General features: G+C 38.6%; 1 protein-coding gene across 1 annotated transcript in view; it reads left to right on the top strand.

The window, feature by feature from the left end:
- fbxo38 (F-box protein 38) overlaps positions 1–25,156 on the top strand; it is a 75,277-nt gene continuing 50,121 nt past the window's right edge. The window contains exons 1-6 of the mRNA XM_017474703.3: positions 1–217; positions 14,667–14,890; positions 15,264–15,397; positions 18,193–18,356; positions 18,465–18,630; positions 18,745–19,020. Of these exons, the coding sequence (XP_017330192.1) occupies positions 14,760–14,890; positions 15,264–15,397; positions 18,193–18,356; positions 18,465–18,630; positions 18,745–19,020 (871 nt within the window). The 5' untranslated portion in view covers positions 1–217; positions 14,667–14,759. The remainder of the gene's footprint in view (positions 218–14,666; positions 14,891–15,263; positions 15,398–18,192; positions 18,357–18,464; positions 18,631–18,744; positions 19,021–25,156) is intronic.

Raw genomic sequence — 25,156 nt, 5'->3', positions numbered from 1 at the left:
TTCCTTTGCAATCCGCCAATAAAATCACGAAAGGGGGCTGCTTGCTCGTCTTTTTGCTTGTCAGTGAGCCTGCAGTTTGTTTTAGACAAAATGTTGCCTAAAGAAGAAAAATCTGCTGACTAATTTGAGCTGTATTAATGCTTTATTATTGATCAAGCCGGTGCGCGTTTCCATAACAACTTACAACCAGGAGCGTTTGGAGTCTGCCCGAAAACAGGTGAGATATTCCAAATTCTCTCTGTAGCATTGTTGTCACAGCTTTCATCTTTGAATTTCGATATCTCCATGAAAGCAAACTGTAACTGCTGCATGTATCTAACATGTCAACATGTAATTTGACTTTGATGTCTTCGTCGCTATTGTCTTCGCTAACTAACGTTAGCAGTTCGAATCTTTCTTTGGTAACTGTTTTGTTTTGGGGTTGTTTATTTATTTTTTTTGTGATTTGCGTTATGCAATTATTTGGAAATTAGCCAAGTTAACTGTTTGAAGAATCTTGTTCGGTCGGTTGGTAGCTGTCCACCCAGCGGATGTAATAATTCTGTTGCTCGCTGCAATCGTATATTAAGTGCGCGTATATACTGTGTTTTACGGTAAGAGTTAGAAAAATGCAGCTAAAATGCATAAAAAGTTCAAACACAAACACTAGAGAAGTTCACGTGCACACTTTATTATTCATTCCTGTCCGTAATCTAAAATGTTAAGTAAATGATAGAAAACAATAAAGATCTCAGTTCTCTAATTTACAGTAAGTAGGTAAAATACACCTCACAGAGAGTAGGCCCAGCAGCCCTATGGAGAGACCCCATTTCCACCAAATATACTCTTTTATTTTTTCTCTCAGTATCCACAGCTAGTGGCTGTAGGTGAGGATAGGGATCTGGTTTGACCTGTACACAGAGAGTCTCATCTGCAGACTGGTACAGTGACTAACATTGCAGTACTGTTTCTCTTTACAGTGATGGTGTAGGCGATTTAACAAAACCTCAAGTAAGCAAAAGCAGAGTAATGACACAGCAGGTTTACTGAATTGTAGGTGCCGGTCATGTAAAGGTTTCACGAGTGCAAAGCCCATTTTACACCGAAAGCTTCAGTGCATGTGGTGAATTGGAGCATTCGTTTCTGTTCTTTCTTCCACTAGTTTAGTAAAAATACCTTACAGAAGTAGAAACATCCATAATGACAGCCAGATTATGACAAACATGTATTATCATTGTAAATGATCACATTATATTCATTCATCTCATGAGATTTTCACTCGTTCACAAAGTTTGGATTTTAACTGATGCCAGAGAGCGAACTGTTACACAAGGCTGAAATATCACCCACGTGCTGTTTAGATTATAGGCATGCACTACAAAATATTGTGTGAATACACAGCTGTACACAACAAAAATGTTTGTTTTTATTTTAAATAGATGCTCTGAATGCTGAAAGTTTCCCGTGTTAAGTCCGCTTTGATTAACATGACCGTTTTTTGTCCTCTGTGACATTGCTGTCTGGTCTAAATTGGCATTCAAGAGGTGTTTTTTAGTATATTGTGATGTACTAGTCTGAAGTCCTATTCCGACGGTGCCAAAGAAATAACAATTTGCAAATAATAAGGATGTTGGCTCTAGCTGTAGTCCTTTGCGGTAATATAAACTATATGGCTCAAGGTATGTGGACACCTGAACATCCCTTTGTAAAACCATAGGTGTTAATAGGGAGCTAGTCCCTCTCCCCCCGCTGTTATAACAGCCTCCACTTGTCAGAGAAATCTTTTCACTAGATTGTGGAACGTGTCTTTGGAGATTTGTGCCCATTCATCCATGAGCATTAGTGAGTTTGGGGATTTATGTTGGACAGGAAGACCTGGCATACAGTTGGTGTTCAATTTACCCCAAAGGTGTTTAGTGGGGTTGAGGGCAAGACCCCATGCAGATTTCTTCACTCAATTTCTTCCACTCCAGCTTTGACAAACCATGTCTTTGTGGACCTTGCTTTGTGTACAGGGGCATTGTCATCCTGAAACAGATTTGGCTTAGGCCGCTTAGTTCTACTGAAGGAAAATATTAATGCTACAGCATACAAAGACTTTATAGACCAGCAGTTCGTAAACCTGGGGGGTTGCAAAGCAGTAGCAGGAGGTTTGTGGGAAAAATTTTACTTTGAATGAGTGTTCACGTAGAAGCCGCTGACAGATTTTTGAATATCCGTGTATGCCAAATACAGAGAATTGAGTGGCAAGGCAGTGAAAAAAAACTTGTGCCATTCACATTGACCGTCTCTATGAGGCTGGTTTTTCAGCTGTTGTGTACCTGAAGAACAATTATCGGGCCAGGCTCCTTGGGGAAGATAGTTTGTGTCTTTTCCTCAGCCCTACTGAGCAACGACTGGACTGCCTTGCATCCTCTATACAAGCCCAACCATCCCACTGAGTCAGTAGTCCGAAACATTGACGTTGTTTTATGTTATGTTTAGAGCTGCAACAACTAATCGATAAAATTGTTTTTGAAAATTGTCAACGAATCTCTTTATCGATGAGTTCGTCTGTGCAGTACGGGGTGCGTTTACTCATTACGTTACTTCTGTTCCGAAAACACGCTTCGGAGAGTAAATACTAAAGTTGTGTCCCAAATGAAGTATTATACACTTGCACTGTGTACTCTACCATTTAGTGTGTGGATTTTAGAAAGGTAATATCATCTCAAATAGAACACTAGTGGTATTTTTACTAAACGGCACACGCACGTAATTTGACGCCGCTAGCTTTAGCCTAATACCCAGAGTCACTGACAATGACTTTGTTCAGTTTACTGTTTGTCAGCCTTACCTTTTATTCCCAACATGAATTCAGTCACCATCAGACGGAGGCGAAATCCTCAAATGACTGAGGAAGAAAGTCCTCTAAGGCAGGGGGCATTTTATATTAAACACCGCGGAGATCAAACAGTGCTGCACGAGCACAAAGTTATGTTTATATCCAAAATGCTGTGCAAATCCACTGTGCAAGAGGAAGGGAAAACTGGTGCAAGTTGCTTAAAAGGTTTAGTTTGATTTAAGTTTGCTGTCATTATATCCTGTATTTGCACGCTTGCAATGTAAATTCTGTATTTTATTATAACTGAAGTGATGTGTTAGTAATGAGGCCGTGCAGTGTAGCCGCGGTGTTGCAGAGTGGGAGCGCAAGTAAGATCTGTAATGCTAATTAAAACACTATGATCAAACACAAATAAAATATGTCTAAAGGCAGTGAGTAACAGAAACCACAAGATTCAGTGAAAGTGAGTTTTTATAATTTAGTTTGCGACTGGAGTTTAATTCTGGGTTTTTTGTGCATCCATAAAAAATAATGCAACATACCTTTATTGTATGTTTACTCAGGTTGCCTTTGTTTTACGTTGTATTTTGTTTGAAGATCTAAAACTATTTACTATAAGACACACAAACAGAAGAAAACAGTGTGTTTTTATATATAACAAATGTACAATGTGGATCATAACATTTGGAAAATCGCATTAAAACAGTATTTTGAATTAACCACATTAATCATGGAAATTGACCAGCACTAATTCCAGCATAAGAAAGGAAACAAAAATGGAATGAAAACCTGCACCCACACCGGCCCTTTCCGGATAAGTTTGGACACCCTGCCTTAGGCCAGTAGAAATGTTGTGGAAGGGCCTGAAGCAAGCAGTTTATCTGAGGAAACCCACCAATATCCGAGTTGAAGCTGTTCTGCACTGAGGAGCGAGCTAGAATTCCTCCACACTGATGTGAGGGATTGATCAACACTTACAGGAAATGCTTTGTTGCAGTTATTACCACACTAGGGGTCACATGAGATACTTAAAGCAAAGGTTCATATGCTTCTGCCACTCATAGATATGTAATATTGGTTCATTTTTCTCAGTAAATGAATTACAAAGTATAATATTTTTGTCACGTTTGTTTAACTGGGTTCTCTTTATCGACTTTGAGGACTTGGGTGAAAATCTGATGTTGGGTCATATTTATGAAGAAATATTAAATTCTAAATGATTCACAAACTTTCAAGTGTGTGTACATATTTATATGCACAGTCATCTGATAAGAATAAGTACACCCCATGGAATTTTTTTTTTTTTTTACATGTTTGGATAAGTAAACATTTCATCCTCGTAGAAACGATGGTGATGGAGTATATCAAATTACACACAATTTATATTTTGTAGTCATTTTCACAATTAAATTGAACAGAAACCAGATAAGTCACATGGAAAAAGTAAGTACACCCCTACATTTTTCACACCTTCACATCCATAAGGTGTTGAAGATTGGGTGCCAGTGATAAGAACCTGCTTAGGGAGTGCAGGTGGAACTTGTCTTATTTATAACCCTCTCATATCTTGTGTCTGGTGTTCCCTTTGTTATTGAGGTGTGTGGTGTCATGCCAGGATATAAAGAGTTCTATAAGGCCATAAAAAGGTTGTGGATGCCTGAGTCTGGCAAGGGATTTAAAAAGAGCTCCAAATTATTTGAAATACATCATTCTACTGTAACTAAAATAATCTACAAATGGCACAGATCCAAATGACTGCCAATTTGTCCAGGACTGGCCGTCCCAGCAAATACAGTCTTCAACAACCCCAAAATTTCATCACAGGATCTGCTAGCAAGTCTTGCAGCTGTTGGTGTCAAGGGGCATGCTTCTACAATCAGAGAGACTGCACAAATTTGACCTGTATGGGAGGCGTGCCAGGAAAAAGGTTTGCAAGACAACAGTTTGCGAGTGAGCATATAGACAAAGACCAGAACTTTAGGAATAATGTGCTGTGGACATATGAATCAAAGATGTTTGTATGCATATCTATTGTTTGGCTACAGTAATAGCAGATATGTTTGGTGCAGACCAAAGACAGCTTTTGAGGAGAAACACCTCATACCAACTGTGAAGCACGGTGGTGGAAATGTTATGATTTGGGGTTGCTTCACTGCCTTGGAGACTGGACAACTTGCATTCATTGATTTGAACTATGAATTCTGCATGATATCAAAGAATGCTTAAAGATAATGTATGGGCCATCTGTCTGAAAGTTGAAGCTGAATTGAAATGGACCGTTCAACAGGATAATGATCCTAAACACGCAAGCAAATCCACCAAGGAATGGCTCAAAAAGAAGAAATTGGGTGCTATGTAATGGCCTAGTCAAAGCCAAGATTTGAATCCCATTGAAATATTGTGGGGGATTTGAAACAGGCAGTACATGCTAGAAAACCCTCAAACATCTTGCAGCTGAAAGAATATTGCATGGAAGAGTGGTCAAAAATTCCCTCGAGACTGGAGGACAATTATGTGAAATGCTTACAAGAAGTTATTTCTGCTAAAGAGGGCAATACTTGCTTCTGACCAAGGGTGTACTTACTTTTTCCACAGATTGATATTACATCTATTGATATTTCTGTTGTATAAATGATTTGAAAAGCTACTTTTCTTTGTAGTTTTGTTCAAGTATATCAACTTCACTAATAGACACTGTTTCAAAGATGATCAAATGTTTGCTTGTTCAGATATGTCAAAAACAAAGGCAACAATTTCCCTCTGGTGTCCTTATTTTTTCACATGACTATGTGTAAGTTTATATAATGAAAGTTTCCATTAGCCGGTTAATACCGGTTTATTACCTTTTAAAATGTCTAAATATCCAATAAAATAAACAATGGAAGCAAATGGAAATCGTATGACAGTGTTATGGCTCTTGTAAATCAAGCATACCTGGGAATTAGGGATGTCACGAGAACCGATACTTCGGTACCAAGTCGGTACCAACATTCTTAAAATGTGAGGGTACTTGTTTTTCTGGAATAGTGTAGGTACCTATGGTAATGAAGTACAAAGAATGCAATTCTTCCGGAACTCAAGGGGGCAACAAATACGCGCAAGTGTTTGTCGGTCCACAAGTGGTGAAGAAGAACCACTACAAGCACACGGGAAACACTACAGAAGTTTAGATCCGTCCTGACTCGTTGGTAGGAAACATGGTATGGAATATGGAAATACTTTGCATTCGAGGCGGATGACAACAAACATAAAGTTGATGCTCTGAAGCCGGTGTGCAACCGATGCTATTGTTCATTTCAAACAAAGCGAGAAAACTCCTGGAATTTGGTGCAGCACCTGAAAGATGGTCCTTTATTACGTTTGTTTGAGGCAGCTGGCATTGTAGCCGTAAAACCAGCTAACGTTATTCTCCATGTAATGTTTGTGATAGCCAGTTATTTGTTAACGATGCTAACGCATTGCAGTGTTATAAACTACCTCCTAATGGTCCACCATGCATCTCCATTCAGCTAAATGGAGCCTAATGACACTAATAATTATTCAAATGTTAATGGTTTTAATAAATCTTTTTGGCCTGCCACCATATCGGTGAATTTAAACTAATTCTTGCATTCAGAGTATAAGGTGTGTGTGTGCGTTTGAGTGTGTTTAGGAGTGCACCTCCACTGTAACCACCACTCATTGTCAGTGTTTGATAACTAAAATACCCCCCCCCCCCTCTCTTTTTTTTGGCAGTATCAGCCAGTGGAGGATGTTCTCCAGGAGAGTTTTTAATTTAATTTTATATGACTGGTATCGAGTACCGGTATCCAATAAAATTGGTACTTTTGGTGGTATCGGCACCGACTACTAGATTTTTGGTATCGTGACATCCCTACTGGGAACTGGATACAACATGTATGTGGGCAACTTTTATACTAATCCCAGGCTTTTCACAGACTTTCACAGGCACACTTTAGCGCTTGTTAGCCATATGGGTCAACCAGAATGGCTGTCCCCAAACCAGTCAGAATGATCTGCACCAAAAATCCCTTGGGGATCAATCAGATGGAGCAGAGAGATCCCTCTTCTGTTTGTGAAGTGGATGCACTTGAGAGGTGTCCACAATGCTCCACAATTCACTGGACCTTCTCAGGGAATACTGTCTGAAGGCTGGTGAAAACCAGAGACAAGAACTGGACTATGGAAAATGTTCCATGCAGTTCTGCAGTTATTGCATATAACAGATATTAGTGGAGCTGGCTTGTCTGCAGTATTGTACCACATAAGACATTTCATTGGTACTGGGCATTCCTTTTTTTAACTTTCTGGACATTGCCACCACAAATGCTTACTTTCTGCACTGGGAGATCACTCAAGCAAGAGATCAGAACCCGTGACACACAAAGTGTTTATGGGACAGAGATTACTGGGTGTCCAAGCAGAAATGTCAGGCAGACAGTGCAGCACTTGCCTGTGGCCATTTCCAACCAAACATGCACAAGCATGAAGGGTTAGGGTCAGGGTCAGGTCCTGTGAACACTGCCAAAAGGTGGTTAAAAAGATTATGTGGAGTCCATGGCAGTGCACAGCCTGTGATGTGACACGGTGAAACTGATTTGAAAAATGGCACAGCAAAAAGGGCACAGACATGGGAGGACTCGCATTGCTTGCAAGCAAAAAAAACCCACAACCTTTCACTTGTAGGCTGCCCTTGCTGTTTATGCTGCAATGCATTCTGGGTAGTGTTGTCAAATGGTTGCGACAATCTTGATTCTCCAGCAACCCTACAGCGATATAAACATGTCTTCAGCCTTTTCAATTTGAACCCGAGCGTAACATAAGCGAGGAGGCTAATATAGAAGACATTACTCAAAATGTACAGCAAAATGAAGACTATCAGAGAGGTGAGGAGGCGAGAGTGGGGCAAAATTAATGGTGTCTGTGCAGAAAAATGCAAATCTATGCCGCCCGAGAGCATTTGTTGTTCAAGGTAAGCATATGGATTAAACTATCGTTTTATGACTAAACGCATTCTGATATCAATAATTTGAGATTATCAGCCATCTCACCATCGTATACTTCATGCTGTTAATATTCCGACGGCCCGCCAGCGCAATGTTATGAGCAAATCTATGCTATCTACACAGCTTCTGTTTGTACAAAGGTACTCGTGTCTTTGGAAAGCTAAAATTCTTGTGATATAAACCGTTTGATATAAATATAACCGGTTGATATAAACCGTTTTGAGAGAGAATCACGGCAGCAGCTACAATCCATGTCTCTGTCAGACCACCAACATACAAGGCAACTCACCTCATATGAAGCCTCATAGTAATCCACTGATCCATAACATCCTGACAGTGTGGCATTCTTTTCCTGCTGCAGGGGCTAGTAGCTAATTCTTTTGAGTGCTCAAGTGCAGCCATTTTACGTCCTCGACTCAAAGTGCATTTCACATGTCACGTAATGGCAGCCTCCGTGGGTTATAATATGTATTTAAAAATTAAGGATGTTTAAAGTAATGAAGGTATTTCATGTTTTTCTAACAGCGTGTTACTAAAGTTGGAGAGGGCAATTACTATGTGTTAAGGCTTACAGGTCTTTCAGTAAGGTGAGGTGATCTTTATCACTATGGTTAAGTCGATCAAAAGATCTTTTTAATTGTTTATCCTTATTGTTGTACATTTTTTACTAACAGCACATTCAACACACTTTGAGAAACATAAAGGAGGTAGACACTGTGCTTCTTATCAGTATTATAAGTTCAAATTTGATTACAACCATCTAGAGCATTCTCTTCCACTTCATGACCGTGCAATATGCCAGCTACACAGTTGCTGAGCGAAAAGATCTATACCATGTGGTGAGGGCAGCTCAGCTGATTATCAGGCCTGATCTTCCAAACATCCCTACCTCATAGCATTTGTCTGTTACTTCATTCAATAACTATGGCACCCGCAAAGCCATCAGTATTGCAGACAACCCCTCTCATGGACTCTTCACCTTCCTGCCGGCTGGCAGAAGGTACAGGACTATCTGTGCCACCACCAGCAGACTCCAACAGTTTCTTCCCTGAGGCAGATTACTCAACAACCTGCTACCTCCCAATTCTCACCTGGGCTAGTCAAACACTTAACCCTGTATGACACATGTAGGACCTTAAGGACAGCCAGGCAGCCAATAAAGTCATAAACAGCTTGAGCCACATTATACAGAGGGAAATCCAAACACATCCCTTCAGACATTCAAACAATAAATTGCAGATTCACTCACAGAAAAGGGTTACAGACTCTGCAGACACCATTCTGGACTTTCTCTGATCATCTGCTGGGAATATGTGCTATCTCTTCAGATCAACCACCTGGCCTTCTTAATGCTGGCTCCACTCAGATGAGCAAGGACAAAAGCATGGGCGTAGGTTTGGTCTCAATATTGGTAGGGACACCCAAAAAAGGACTGTTTAATGTTGACAACCAACTGGTTTATTAAAATATAACATCTATATTTACATTAAGATCTGTATTTACATTTAAATACAAATTATACAAAGCAACAGATCAAAGACTAAAAGAAAGTAAACTATGGAATTACTTGTTAATGGAAAAGAGGGGAAAAAAACAAAAAATGTTTTGCATCCAACATCAACATTCTTCATGATGGTCCTTGGTGTCTATTTAAACAATCCAAAGAGATGCCTACGTCAATCATTGACGGATACAAACTGTTGGCAAATATCTTTAAGATCTACTTGGTCAAGGGCCTCTTGATGTACATGACATACGGCTACATTATTAATGCGCTGCTGAGACATGGTAGATCTCAGCCAAGATTTTCAGTCTTGAGTGCACTAAAGCTTCGTTCTGCTTCAGCTGAGGCCACAGGGACGACTAACAACAACCTAACAAGCTTCTCAACCTCTTCGAATAAGCCTCTTACCTCATTTGGCATTCCTCTTAGGGTATCTGCAGCTTTGCTAACAAATAACCTTTTTCAGTGTTGGACTGAAGTGAAGCTATGAATATTGACTGTACCAGTTTGCCTGATACTGGAGTTGCTGTACTTCAATGAATTTTGGATCGGGCTGGTATGGCTTACTCCCCATGTCCATGACAGTGCTACACTGACTTGCTTCAGGATCATCCTAACTCACACTGACTGTCTCCTAAAGAGAAAACTAAACTTAACTTGGTCTGTATCAACATGCTTCTCCCTCATCCTGCCTCACAGCACAGTGAACCCGCTGGCTTGCAATGAGGAATATTCATGAGTTAGTCCTGTCTGTTTCATCTTCTGTTTTTCAAACCTTTTGCTTTTTTCTTTTGTTCAGTATTACTGGTAACTTTAACCTAAGAAACTCTTAAGCCGAAACCAACCTGTGACCATGATAGACTCCATCCAGTTGCCATCGGATACAAAAAGTGAAAAACAATCAGAAGCTTTTTAGGGAATACAAATTAAAAATTTACAATAACCCCGTTGCAGAAGTGTGAACACCCCTAAACAAATACGTTTTTGAAGCACCTTTTGATTTTATTACACCAGTCAGTTTTTTTTTGGTAAGACTCTGTCAGCATGGCACATCTTGACTTGTCAATATTTTCCCAGGCTTTCTTGCAACAACATTCTGGATATGTCAAATTGTGAGGGCATCTCCTGTGTACAGCCCGCTTCAGGCCAACCCTCAGATTTTTAGTTTGATTCAGGTCTGAGCTCTGGCTAGGTCATTCAAAAACATTATTTAACTTTTGTTTAAGCCTTTCCTTGAGTGGATGTGCGCCTTGCATCACTGTTGTACTGAAAGGACAGGAGACTGTCCTTTTCGTCTTTAGCTTACGAGCAGACATCTGAATGTTTTGTACTAAAATCGGCTGGTATTTTTAGCTTTTCGTGATTTCCTCCACATTGATAAAAGTCCCAGTTCTGGCTGAAGAAAAGCAGCCCTAAAGCATGATGCTGTCACCATCATGCTTCACCAGATATAGCGTTTGTTTGTTGATGTGCTTTTTTTGTGCCAAAAATACCTTTTTGGTATTATGCAGTTTTCATACATGTTATGAATTGGTCTCATCAGACCATTACAGGTTTTGCCACATAGTTTGGGGTGATTTTAGTTGGGCTTGGATATTTTTTGTGAGAAAGGGCTTCCATCTAGCCACCCTACCCCATAGCCCAGACATGTGAAGAATACAAGAGATCACATGCAGAGAGTAATCAGTACTTGTCAGATATTCCCGCAGCTCCTTTGATGTTGCAGTTGGTCTCTTGGCAGACTTTTGGTAAGCTTTTTGTCTTGTCCTTTTGTAAATTTTGGAGGGACGTCTAGGCCCATAACGATAACTAATTTTATTTGGACCATATATTGTCCTAGAAATTGTGATAAATGATATTATTGTCATTTTAAGAACATTTTATGCCACTGATATAATTGTAATATAATAGCATACTTTTTGTCTTTTAACGAAAATATCCTTTAAATTTAGTCTATTTTGTCGTCATGTCAGATTTATTCATTTTAGTCAACTTTATTCTGACTAGTATGGCATCGTATATTAGTCAGTGGCATTTTAGTTGATGAGAAAATGCAGAAAATAAACCAAATATTCACATATTTTATAGATTAACCTAAGCATCTTAAAACATGTGAAAACTGCCCTTGTGAAAACCTGCTCTCCTGAAATATTACAATGAGTACGCTATTGTAATACAATATTGTGAGTTCTTTATGCTTTAGTTATTCATTTTCTGTGTTTTTAGTGCATTGTTACGGAAAGAGCGTATTCATAACGGGACTCCATTCTACCTATTGCCTTAATTAAGTTGAAGTTCACTTGTGCATTCACATCATTTTGTTCAGAAGCAAGTTCTAATATTACATTTATGTTGTTTATATTTCTGATTAACCTTATGTATAGGATGCATTTTGGGTGAGGTTAATTAACCTGTGCTTCAGTTTAGCAGTGTTCATTCACTGTTCAGCTTCAGCTCACACGGTTTAGGAGGCTCAATCTTTGACATTAATGGTTTATTTGAAACATGAGAATTATTCTTTTTAGATTTTTCTTCAAAAAACATTTAGTGTATTGTTAATATCTTGTGTTTTTTTATTTATTAAACAGTATGTTTTTATGTTTTAATTGGTGCTTGTGCTTGCTACACATCTTAAATTCAAATGCACAGTTTTTGCATTCAAATGTGCATTTTTATCTTAAATTCGACAAAAAGGATGTCCTGCGGTTTTCCGCCAAAATAAAAGCCACAAGGTTTAACACATAAAAGTGAACCAAGTCAGAAATATATTACTATTGTTATATTACTATTTGTACCCCAAATAAAATTTTATTATTAAGTATTATACAGTGCAACAGTAATATTACAAAATAACAAAGGTTTTTTAAGATATTTATACATATTCTTCTTTACAAAAATGTATGTACATTTATAACACTACTCATTACATTACCCTGGCATTACATTACAACAAAACTAGTAAACATTCCTGCGAGGGGGTTTCTAATAGAGCTGCTGAGGGAGTGATGGTAAATTTGACATCTTTTTCTCTTCTGACTGCTGTAATCAATCACTCTATATATTTTTATGCACCTCTTTCATATACCTATATAGATGTTTATCCTGTAAATTTATCACTTACCTAAACCCAGAAATGGATGTATATGCATGAACACAATCCTTTATAGCTGATGTGTCGTGTAGCATGTTTGAAGTGACATGCAGGTCTTAAAATGTTTTGTTAATGTCTTGAATATGGTATTAAAAAGTATTAAATTTGATGTGCAGATACCCTGAGTGGGTACAGATTCACAGAAATGGGACAATTGAAGGGGAGGGGATATATACTGTATTTCCGATCTTTAAATGCCCATTTTCCTGAGCTGTTGGCCACTGTGGCCTCAGATTCCTGTTCTTGGCCGACATGAATTAGGGATGGGTACCGAAACCCAGTATTAAACTGGCCCCGGTGATAAATTATGAAAGACCGTAGTATCGATAGCATCAGAGATTATCGGTTCTCCTTTCGGTACTGGAGGAATGAAGAAAATATATATTTCCTATTTATTATTGCTAAATTAACGTTTGGTTGCACATTTTATCTCGCCAACCGTTTCTAATTTGCGATAATTTTAAGACATTGATCTGCATTTTCGTTTTTCGCAATCCAGAAGTGAGATCTCGTGCATGGAGGCTGTCTGTCACGGGCAACAGTGAGTGCGCACACAACATGAAAGCTCCTGCTTAATACATGGTGACGATGGTGGAGAGAAACAAACGTTCAAAAGTGTTGTTACACTTCACTAGAGTTGATGGGGCAGCCTTCCCCAAATAACAATGACACATAATCATCGCATAATCGAGGTCTCTCGTGGCACGGAAACTATGTTCATCTCCGACATTGATCCAACGGCTTTTTGCTCATTAAAGGCCTGTTGAATCAACATTGATCACGCCATTAAAAAAACCACAACTGGTTTGCATACCTTATGATGTTTATTTCATTTGAGTGAAAGGACATCATGCATTCATCAAATTTAAAATCCCAAATAAAGAAATAAATTGGTATGTAAACATTTAGGCTATTAAATGCACATTACTTTCAGTTACTTTACAAATAGCCTACATATAAATCTGCAATATTTTTTTCTGCAGTATATACATATCTCACAAGTGTGAGTACACCCCTCACATTTTTGTAAATATTTGATTATATCTTTTCATGTGACAACACAGAAGAAATGACACTTTGCTACAATGTAAAGTAGTGACACCGGGGAGGGAAAATGGGTAACTGGGCCCAATTTGGACATTTTCATTTAGGGGTGCACTCACTTTCGTTGCCAGCGGTTTAGACATTAATGGCTGTGTGTTGAGTTATTTTTTTACAATTTACACTGTTGCACAAGCTGTACACTCACTACTTTACATTGTAGCAAAGTGTCATTTCTTCAGTGTTGTCACATGAAAAGATCTAATCAAATATTTACAAAAATGTGAGGGGTGTACTCACTTTTGTGAGATACTGTAAGTCTTAAACACTAAAAAATGCCTTCACACTGGTGCATTTACAAATAGATGTATAATAATAAATTCTTCTTTAAAAAAATAATAAAATAAAGCAATGTTAATTCTGTTCTCAATTTGTTTCTTTCTAAAAAAAAAATAATAAAAAAATCACAACACAAAATACAGATAAGAATACTGTTAAGTACAGGATCGATAAGCAGTATCGGTAAGAGTAGTAATGCAGTTAAAACCTTAACGATGCACATCCCTAGACAGGAGTGGAACCAGGTGTGGTTCCAGATCCACGTAAAGCTTCAACCTATTGTGCATTTGCAGATGATTTTCTACTCACCACAGTTAACTGCTGCTCACTGGATGTTTTTACACCATGCAAACTGTATAGAGTGTGTGAGACAGTTCCAGAAGATCAGCAGTATTATGCAATGCTCAGACTAGTCCATATGGCACCAACAGCCCTACCTCAGTCAAAGAGACCGATCAATGAGTCAGACTTTTTCCCCATTCTGATGTTATGTGAACATTAACTGGAATTATTTACTCTAAACTTCCTCTTCTGTTACTAGTTTTATTTACTAGTTACAGGTCACTGTGCTTGATTTTTGTAAAATAGTATAGCTTACGAATGCAAACAAATACACAAACTGTTATCTGACGTAGTGATGAGATCACAGAGAACTTACGTTCCACAGCACTACTCTCTGCTGTTTTATTCCTTTTACAATTTATTCTTTCAAATGTTGTGTTTTTATCAAACATGAGCTGTGTCTGTTAATTGTTCCTTTAAAATGATTTTTATATATTTTGTTGGTTTATATATATTTTCTTTTCTCTCTCATTTTTTCAGAGAAACCATAGCAGATGTGGATACCTAAAGAGGCCTGCCTTTGATGAATTGAGTAGCTTGCCGTTCTTGACTGACTGCACCACTCTCCAGGACATGATGGGCCCTAGGCGAAAATCCACTAAGACAAGTGTGGTTGGAGGAACAAATTGTACTTCTTTGCAAAAAGTGGAATCAAAAGATTACATAAATGAGCTTTCACATGAGGTGCTCTGCCATATATTCCGGTTAGTAATGTATACATATTACACCAATTATTCACTCTAATCATCTACAGTACAGTATCTTTCTGATTGTAAAGAATTACAGTAGTGAGCTTGAGAAAAGAATGTTTACACCATCCATCACAGAGCTTGGAGCAAATGAAAATATAAGTTGGGTCCATATTGTTTCATTCAAACTAACTTGAAAAAGGACTTGCTAATTTCAATTGTATATGGTTTTGTGGAACTGTTTTTTTTAAATTCTTATTATTTCCCCATCAAAAACTCAGTGCAAGCTTATAGCTTGTTTGAAACGGATTGTGAAAAAATTATACATATACTAACTGATCATATTTATGGATTCCAGCCTGCTATCTAAATTTTCTGCTCTCTTAAGCTATCTGCCTATGCCAGACATTATGTGCATGGAATGTCTATCACGAAAGCTACAAGAGGCAGTAAGTCTGTATTTGCGGGTGGTGAAAATGGTGGACCTGTGTGCCAGCCGGTGGTGGGAGTACATGCCTTCAGGTTAGTAGAACTTCTTATGCAAGGTGGGTTTGCTTATAAGCGTATTTGTTTTCTTATGGTCATTGTTGATCATCTAATGAACATGGTTTCATGTGTGTTTCATGCATGGCTCCCAGTGGATGCTATTGTTGGGTCACAAATTTGAATCTCATTGTCATCCAATGATGCCGTTGCAATCCATGGTCAAAAATCCAAGAGCGTATACTGTAATTGGCCCTGCTCTTCTGTGGTGTTCGGAACCCTGCCAATTGTAGGGGTCTATTAACTATTCTATGTGTATGTGGGAATTTCGCAGCATGTTCAGCTGCCTTGAGACATTGCAAGGGCAGCAGTTATGGTAAAGTAGCTGGCTTGGTTCATCTTGGTGGGGGAATGTGCAATTTGCCCTTCCAGGCTGGTAACTGAGTAGACAGGAATTAACAATGACTAAATTGAGAGCACGTGTTCAGGTTTATAGATGTTTTGTGTTAGGCCTGTCATGATAATTACATTATTGACTTATTTTACGATATATGGACATGACCTTGATCATTTTTCTGACCTCGATATTGCCCGTTATGTTTATGTGCATGTTTTATTTACATAAGAATGTATGCCAGCAACATTTTAGCTATTCGCTGATTTTGTCCTTTCATCTGCTCTAGGGTTGTCGAATTAAAATTTGAACTTCAAATATTCCTCAAATTTAAGATAAAAATGCACATTTGAATCCCAAAACTGCAAAAGCACAAGTGAACTTGAACTTAACACGCTAGGTAGAATGGTAAGTCACGTCGTGAATATGCTCTTTCTGTAACAATGCACTAAAACGCGGACAATGAATAACTAAAGCATAAAGAATTCAGCGTTGTATTGCAGTAGTGTACTTATTGTAATATTAATTCAGGTGATCAGGTTTTCACAACTAGGGCGGTTTTCACATGTATTTGTTGATGTATGTTTAAGTTAATATAGAAATATAAAATGCTGTTGATTTTAATATTCAATGCCATTTTAGTCAGAGTACAATTGACTAAAATTAATAAATGACACGATGAAATATTTACCAAATTTAAAGCATATTTTCATCAGAAGACAAAAATTATGACTAAAAACTGAAAATTAACACTGGAACAGGCCAGATTTGATAATTTTACGCACTTTAGTTTAAAGGGGGTCATATGATGATTTAAAAAAATAAATAAATAAATAAATAATTTTTTTTTAAAGTTCATTATTTTGTTTATTGGGTGTAATAGAATAGATTAACATGTTTTAATGGTCAAAAAACACATTGTTTTTCAAATACTGTAGATTTAAACGCATTCTGCTGCCTGAAACGCTCTGATTGCGTTCCGGTTTCTCCAAACCCCTCCTTCCGAAAAGCCCAGAGTGTTCTGATTGGCCAGCTGACCCACTACGTTTTGATTGGCCAAAAACCTCAAGTCGTCGGCTTTACTGTATCAGTTTGAGCCTGAGTCAGATTCAGAAAATGTAGATGATCAAACAGATAAATCGGAACCAACTTTGCAAGCACGAGTTGAGCAGAACATTTCACAGTGGTAAGTTTTTATTTTGTAACTCCGTTACGTTTCAGATACAATGTTATAACGGTTTAATTTGGATTATGAAATCGACAAACAAAAAGACACAAAATACAGATGGGTAACTGTGCCGTGGGAATGTGTGTTATAGGTAACACATTTATAGGTAAAAAATCCTGAAGCTGAATATCAAAACTACAACAGAATAACTTTAGCTGGCATGTTCACAGAGATCTACAACTGAGCCCTGAGCCACATCACAAAACTCCGCATTTGAACAGTCAATAACAGATACTTCATAAAATAATTGAATATAATTACAGGTTCTGATTCTGGAGTGCAGGATTGTCTGAGCAAAGTGGGAATTGCCAATTTTTCAGGAGTAGCCTTCATGTATAACCTGTGGTGTCCTCTCCCAGGTTCAGGAAGTTGTCCTCCGTAAAATGCACTGTGTACAAGCAAACTTTTGGGTTGTACTGCTCAGGAAAAGAGTTATGAATAAATGTTAACAACTGATTCCTAAGTTCGTCTGTTTTCGGAAGGCCAAACAAAGGGGTTTTGCTTTCGCATTGAAACACAGCTTCTCCACAACATGGCGCCGGCACAATTCACTGAAGCCTCGCCTTCTTTCTTTGCGCCTGCCTTTGGGTGGGATTATGCTAATATTTCAAATAGCGATATAGACGTTTACGGAAGTAATTTCGAGGTGTTTTAGGCAGGTCTGGAGCAGTGTTCTCTTAGATATAATAAATCCCTTTGTGGGAGACTATGAGCTTTGTAACTTTGCAGATCTTATACATGCACGAATACATTACACATTACATTATTATTACATTATAGATACATTACACACTAAAGGAAAACATTAAAAAGCATCATATGACCCATTAAAAAATATATGCACTGTGTTAATAGCCAGATTTGTTCTTTGCAGTAGACGTTATAACACGGTGCTGTTGGGTTTGTATTTATTCTTTGCATCATGTGGACTGTTGATTTGAAAAATCGGGTCTTCACTAGTATTTTCCATAACTCAAAGAATGTCTGTTTTTATCCCAGTTATATCTCGGACAATATATTTTCCAACTAAAGTGGTTATCATGACAGGCCTAGTCTTTGGTCCAGTCGGGTTGCCTTTATAAGCATATTTTTGTGCCCATTTTTGTGCAAGTTTGACATTATATTTTTTCAGATGGTTTCTTCATAATGGCATATTGAGAAGCCCCAAAAATACAGTTTTAAAATATTTTCTGGTATGTGCATTTCACATAGGATTTACAGACACAAATTTCCTCACACTGCTGAAGAAGATGCCTGATTTGGAGCAGTTGTATGGTTTGCACCCACGTTATTTAGAGCGTAGGAGGGTCAGGGGATATGAAGCTTTCAGTATTCCTGGTGTTTTGGAGGCTCTCCAGGCATGTCCCAGTCTTTTGGTGAGTGTAGGATATGCAAGTAAATGAAAATGATCAGTTGTTTTGTTTTTTGTTTTTCTTCCCCCATGCCTTTCTTTTGTTTGCTCAAGTTAAGTTTTTATTTTAAAGGGCGTGGAGACATCTCATTTGGAGCTGGTGGAAGCAATATGGAACTACATGCCTCAGGTTCACATCCTTGGAAAGTTCAGGAACCGCAATGGAGCATTTCCTATTCCCCCAGAAAACAAACTTACAATTCCAGCTGCAGCTAAAATTCAGACCCTTCATCTTGTTGGTAGGGTTAAAACTGTTACAAACTGTTTACAATGTAAAATTTGAATGGTTTAGAAGCATTGAGTAAACTTAAATATGTGGTTCTATAAATGCCTAAAATAATTTAATTCCTCAGGTGTCAATGTCCCAGAAATTCCTTGTGTGTCCATGCTCAGACACTTGTATCTGAAGTGGGTTCGTCTTACAAAACCTCAGCCATTCAAGGATTTTTTGTGTGTGAATCTGCGTACATTTGTCATGAGGAACTGTGCTGGTCCCACCAACTCCTTGAAGTATGTCCCACTGGTGACAGGGTTGGCCTCTGCACGCAACTTGGAGCAGCTAGAACTTGTAAGGGTTCCTTTCTTAGGAGGACTAATACAACATGTGGTGGAGGACAGCTGGAGGTCAGGTGAGGACAACTGCCCGTCACCTCTTCTGTTTTGATCACAGTAGTTCAGTGCATATACAGTGTAGTGGGGTGGGCAATTTGGCAGAAATCTTTGTACAGTTTTTCAGGCTGGATCATGATCCACAGGGTTTATTTTTTAATGTTGTTTTTTGTGTTATTGTGACTACTGTGTTACTGAACAGACAAAGCAAATTAATTTCCCTACTCATGACAATATTGCTCTAAAAGGAAATATACCCTTAAAGAAAAAGAATAACAGACACCTTAGGCCACAATCCCTTTTCAGACAAATTTGAATGAAGTGCACTTCTCAGGAAAATGTAAACAATTATGTCTGTAATGTAAACATGGATACTATATTTAAAAAAGGTTAAATAACAAAATACTCTTCTGCCAATGTATTCAGTACTTAAAGCGTCATGAAACACTAAACTACATTTTCTGAGATTTTAACAGAGGTATTTTTATCGTGCATCATAAGACAACTTTAGCATCTGTTAATTTTAATTGTAGGAGAAAGCTGGATAATTTTGAGCTTTTGTGTGCTATTTTTGTCTTCCTGCTTTAAGATCTCGGTCATAGGCAGTGATGTGGCAATGTACTATAGTGCTTTGATGACTTGTCGGGGTCTCATAATAATTCATGAGCCTGTGTGTTCTTATCCTAAGAGAAGATGCTGTCTCTTAATTATTCATGACAGCACATGGTGCTTTCCTAAAGATGTAGAAGATAAGAGAGGTGTTCAAATGGGTCAGAGGTGTTTTTCAGTGCTGTAAGAGTTCGAGTGTGTTTTCTTGGGAGAGCTATGAGAATTGGAGAAAGGTGGACTTTGGACTTGTTCATGAAAGCAGTTTGCATCTGCACAATGATGTGGTACTCAGTCCAGAGGACTTTTCTATCCCTTCAAATAAGGTATGTGTCTAATTTTAACCATGACCTTTTACTTGCCTTTTGAGCTAATTAAACCGCTTAAAGCTCGGCAGGCCGTCGCGTGCAAAACTATATAACGAGAGTCTGAATTGAAGGGAAGGTCATTTTGCCTTTTTATTCACGAAAAGCTTGAGCCTTTTAGCTAGCTACCATTTGGACGCTGCCTCCGGTTTTATTTGATAATTTCCTCCATAGTCACGCTAGGGGCTAATGGTTCAAATACATAGGGCAGAGGACATACACTGCTATCTATTGTCTCCATTTAGCCCTGGCGATTCAGGAGGAGAGAAGTCCTGTGTCTCATCTGCAAACTTTTTCTCACTATCCATCCATCTCGCCCCCCTCTTCCTCTCCTGCCTTTCCCTGCCACGCCCACACCCCCTCCCTTCTTGCACAGCCATCCACGCCCATTTAAGCTGCATTTTTCAAAAACATAGAGAGGTAGACTTTCATGACCCTTTAAAAGTACAATACACGGAAATGTGATTGACAGGTAAGTGAGTTATTTTATTAAGCAATATTGGATGAGCAAGAATGCTGTTATACTGAACCTCACCTGACTTCACCTGTACGCACAAGGCTTCAGGTAATCACAGCCATGCTGATATGCAGTGCACAAGAACATGATTGTGAGAATGTGATATTGCTTTTATAACTACAAAGACACTAATATGAAGTAACTGACATTTCGGACATATGACCAAATATTTTGTTTATTTTTGCTCCATCAAATGAAATAGTTGTCAAAGAGGCATAGTGTTTTGTTATGCAATGCACACCCTGTAGTAATTGTAGTAATGGCTTCAGTGTAAGAATTATTGCTAGAATTGGAATTTATGTAGTAAACACAGACAGGCAGAGTGATACAAACAGTGAAATGTCCCAGTGCTGTTATAGTAAATAGCACTCTTGGAAAAGTGCTTGACCAATCAAAATCAGTGGATCGGAACTAACTGTTGTATAGATATTTTTAAATACTGAATACATTAGCTGAGTTGGTTTACATTTTGTTTAACATTTTTAAAATAAGCTATTCATGTCTAATTGGCTGTTCTTTGTTTTTTTTTTTGTTTTTTTGCACTTCTCTTAACATTCTGTGTACACCTAATGAATGGCGGTGTTAGAAAAAATTTTTCGTGTCAGTAAATCATAAGGATCATTTATTTTTAGAAGTCACTTTAAAACCCTTGTTTTTGACTTTTGATGGATATTATATACTTGACCGGTAAATTATGACAGTATCAGATGTCTTTTAAGTGCTTACTTGTTTTCTAATAAGTAGTGCTTTTTCAAACACTTGTTTATTTCAGCTCTGTTTCTGGCTGTGCTGCTGTTCATGTACACTCCTTATGTCATCTGGATTTTAGCCTACTCTTTTGGCTGCTGTCTTAGTGGTTTATGTTTCCTTGGTCTGCCAATCCTGCCTTTGGATATTTTGCAAACAACTGTTATTTGCACCGTGTCCGGTGTGTAAAATCAAGTAGTTCCATATAACTGATGTGGAAATTTTAGGCACCAACTCCTCAGTGTTGTCAACTGTGCTACCCATTAAAAACAAACTGAATAGGAAGTGTAAGATGAGGAATCACCTAATCTTGGCTACTATTGGCAAGCTGGACTAACAAATCTCACTCATAAATCAATTTGGAATTATTGCTTGCCGATTTTCGAATTCAGTTAATTTGAATGAGCTTTTTAATGAGATTTTTCAAAATGTTCTAATAAATTGTACGGTTGTTGTTTTTTTTTTTTTTTTGTGTGTGTGTGTATATATATATATATATATATATATATATATATATATATATATATATATATATATATATATACACACACACACACACACACACACACACACACACACACACACACATACATATATATATATATATATATATATATATATATATATATATATATATATATATATATATATATATATATATTATATTTTATTTTTCCTCGAGATGCACCGATGTATGAGATACAGATTATCGGCTCATTAAAGGCTATTTTTCACGCCATCGGCCGATAGTTTAAAAACATCCGATGATCAGGGCCGATTATATCCTGTCAATCAAAAGAAGTTGGGAAAACACATTGATTTCGTGCTGTGTGTAAAGATGATGACAAAACTGCAGTTTGTAAACTCTGCACTGCTAAAATTTTACACCTGAAGTGAGCAGCAGTGAAGCGGGAGTTTCGGCGTTGAGCATTTATTTATTTATTTATCTATCTATTTATTTATTTATTTATTGCCACACTTCTTGCGCTGAATTAAAGGGCCAGTACCCCGCTGAAAGATTTACAGATTGTAAATTTTTTTTTTTTTTAATTTAAAAAAAATATGAGAAGAGTTTACTCTGCTATAGTTAAACCCATAAATGGATGTATATGCATGAACAGAATCCATTATAGCTGATGTATCGTGTAATTGAAGTGACGTGCAGGTCTTACATTTTTTTTTGGAAATGTCTTGAATATGGTATTAAAAAGTATTACATATTACATTTGAAGTGCTGATACCTGATGCCCTGTATACAGTTTTGTATTCAGCAGCTTTCTTACACCTTTAGAGTCATGGGGGGGGACGAAAGTACACCCTCCTTCAAGTCTATGTTTTTAATTATCAGGGCCTAAATAATTGTGGTCCTTAACAACTTGTATAAACAAATAACCTCAGATAAGAGCAAAAAAAAAAAATTCAACAGATTTCAATATGGTGTCATTTTCAAGTATGATGCCCAGACCAGTCTCTGAAGCATCCATGTGCAAGGTAAAGGGAAGTCTGGGTTCCTTTGCACCAGCAAGCTTGTGAGAAGGGGAAATGGTTTTTGTAATACCCTGCCAACCCCATGAAGTCTTTGAATAGCTGTCAAACTCTCACACCTGATTTAGTCTCCAGAAGTCATTACAAACCCTGAGGCTTCCATCAGGTTTCAGTTCAACCACAATGTGGCTGGAGTAGGGGTTGGTAGAGTCTTCAATAGTGCGGTCATGTAGCATCTTGGCACCTTCCTCTTCAAAAGCCTGCCGGTGGGCTCCTGGGACTTGGTAGCATCACTGTCACACCACCACTCGATGGGTGGGGTGGGGTCTCAATGTCATGTTGCACCAAATGTGTCAGCCCTGACTCTGATGAAAAACAACCAAGAACTGATTGACCAATTCCCCCAGCTGTTGCTGCTGCGAGGGGGTGAGGTATTCACAGTTTTGGACTAAGCTGACGAGACAGGAGCAGGTTTAGTCAATTTCTTTATTAGATTGATATGATGCAGTTAAGCATCTTTTCTCTCACCTGGCTGCTGTAGGCAATAGATCACTGGGCCCACCAGTTTGAGGATCATGTACGGGCCCTGCCAGTGGGCCAAGAACTTACAATTCGCACTTGACAGCAGGAAAAGCACACAGTCACTTGGCTGGAACTCTGTTTCTGTTCTGCTTTTGCTTCCTCCATGTTGCTTCAAGATGGTAGCTACCCATTCTATCTGATCATTCTTTGGAGACTTAGTTTGCATACTTTGGACACAGTTATGGGTGGAATGTGGATGGCTGCTCCTCCCAGGCTTCCTTGACCACATCTAGTAGTTCTTGGGGTCTCCTCGAAAAGCGGAGCTTGAACAGGGTGAGGCCTGTGATTGCCTGTGGGGTTTTGCAGAGTGCAAACGGGACACAAGTTTCTCTCTTCCTTGTCTACTACCTGCATTCTCTTCAGTGTTTGGTTGAACCTGTTGACCAGACCATCTGTTTGTGGATGCTAGATAGACGTCCTGATTGGCTTAACCTTCAACAACTGACAGAGACCAGACAATTACTTGGAAACAAGGGGCGTACTTTTGCCAGTTAAGAGGTCCTTGGGGTTCCCTACTCGGCTGAAGACCAGTTCCCTGGTGATGTTATGGTGGGTGGCCTTCCGCAGTGGGGCTGCCTTATGGTACTGGGTGGCATAGTTCAGTCACTAGTATATACTCATGTCCCCAGGCAGATTTTGGGAGTGGCCCTACAGGGTCCCTGGCCACCCTTTTGAAGGGCATGCCAATAATGGGTAGTGGAATGGGCAGGGCAGTTGCAGACTTCTTGGGGGAGGTGTACTGGCATTGAGGGCACTGCTGGCAGATGTTCTGTACTTCTGTGTTCATGCCTGACCAGTGGAAAAGGTTCTGTTTCCATGGGTGTTGTAGGCCCCCAGATGGCCGGCTTGTGGGTAAGATTGGGCTAGGGCATCAGCAGATTTATATTGGACTAGGAACCACCTGGAGGTTGCATGCTTGCCCACGATGCTCAGTGTGATGGTACAGCAGGCCATCCCTTATCAGGAAATATGAGTTGGGCACCCGTGCATGCTGGAGACCAAAATGTTCCCACACACCCTACCAGCCTGGGGTAGGAATGACAGGTGGACCAAGGTGACACTGGTCCCTGAATTTAGCATGACTGGATTGTGTGCGCCATCTAGTGTAAGGGTGATAGTGGGGGCTTGGGGCTTAGAGCTAGTATGGACAGCTTTTAGCTACCCTGATAGCAAAACTACTCTGGCCCTGATCTGGCTTAAAAATTTCCCAAGATCTGTAATAAATTTGGCAAACAGATTTTTTTTGGCCAAAAAAACCCCTGCAGATATGTTCTGTACATCTGATCTGAATTTAGGTCAGATCTGGCCCAGTCCAGCCTTTGATTTTATTATATTCATTTTAGATCAGACACATATCCATGACACATTTTCATGTCTGGTCCAAATATGGCACAGACTCTGTTAGAGTTAGACTAGTCCAACACTAGTCCAACTCTGCATCTTAAACCCCTGCTTATCCAAGGCAGATGTGGCTTAATGCATGCTACTTTTTAAACATATTTTAGTTTTTTAGTTTTTTTTTTTTAATCTTCCAGATACTTAAAATGCCATTTAAATTCTAACAGACCTTATACACATGGCTTAGACAAGATAAACATAAAAATACCAAAAAAACAAAACAACAGTTCATTCACACTCTGAGACTTATTTTCTAGCCGGAAAAAAATTTTTGACAACAAGCTTAAACATACAGTAATATTAGTAACGTTTAATTTTTTGCACAGTTATTTGTTACAGATTGATAATGGAGGTGGAAGCAGAGCTTGGTCAGAAGGCATTGGGTGTCCCAACAACTGTTGGGGAGAGAGGTGGCTGCGGCCATGTTCAGGTTGTAGTGGAGGAGCAGTTCCTCTG

Source organism: Ictalurus punctatus, chromosome 8 (assembly GCF_001660625.3).
Source record: "Ictalurus punctatus breed USDA103 chromosome 8, Coco_2.0, whole genome shotgun sequence".
Taxonomy (NCBI): Eukaryota; Metazoa; Chordata; class Actinopteri; order Siluriformes; family Ictaluridae; genus Ictalurus; species Ictalurus punctatus.
Note: the sequence above shows the minus strand (reverse complement) of the source record. Positions and strands in the feature narration are given on the sequence as shown.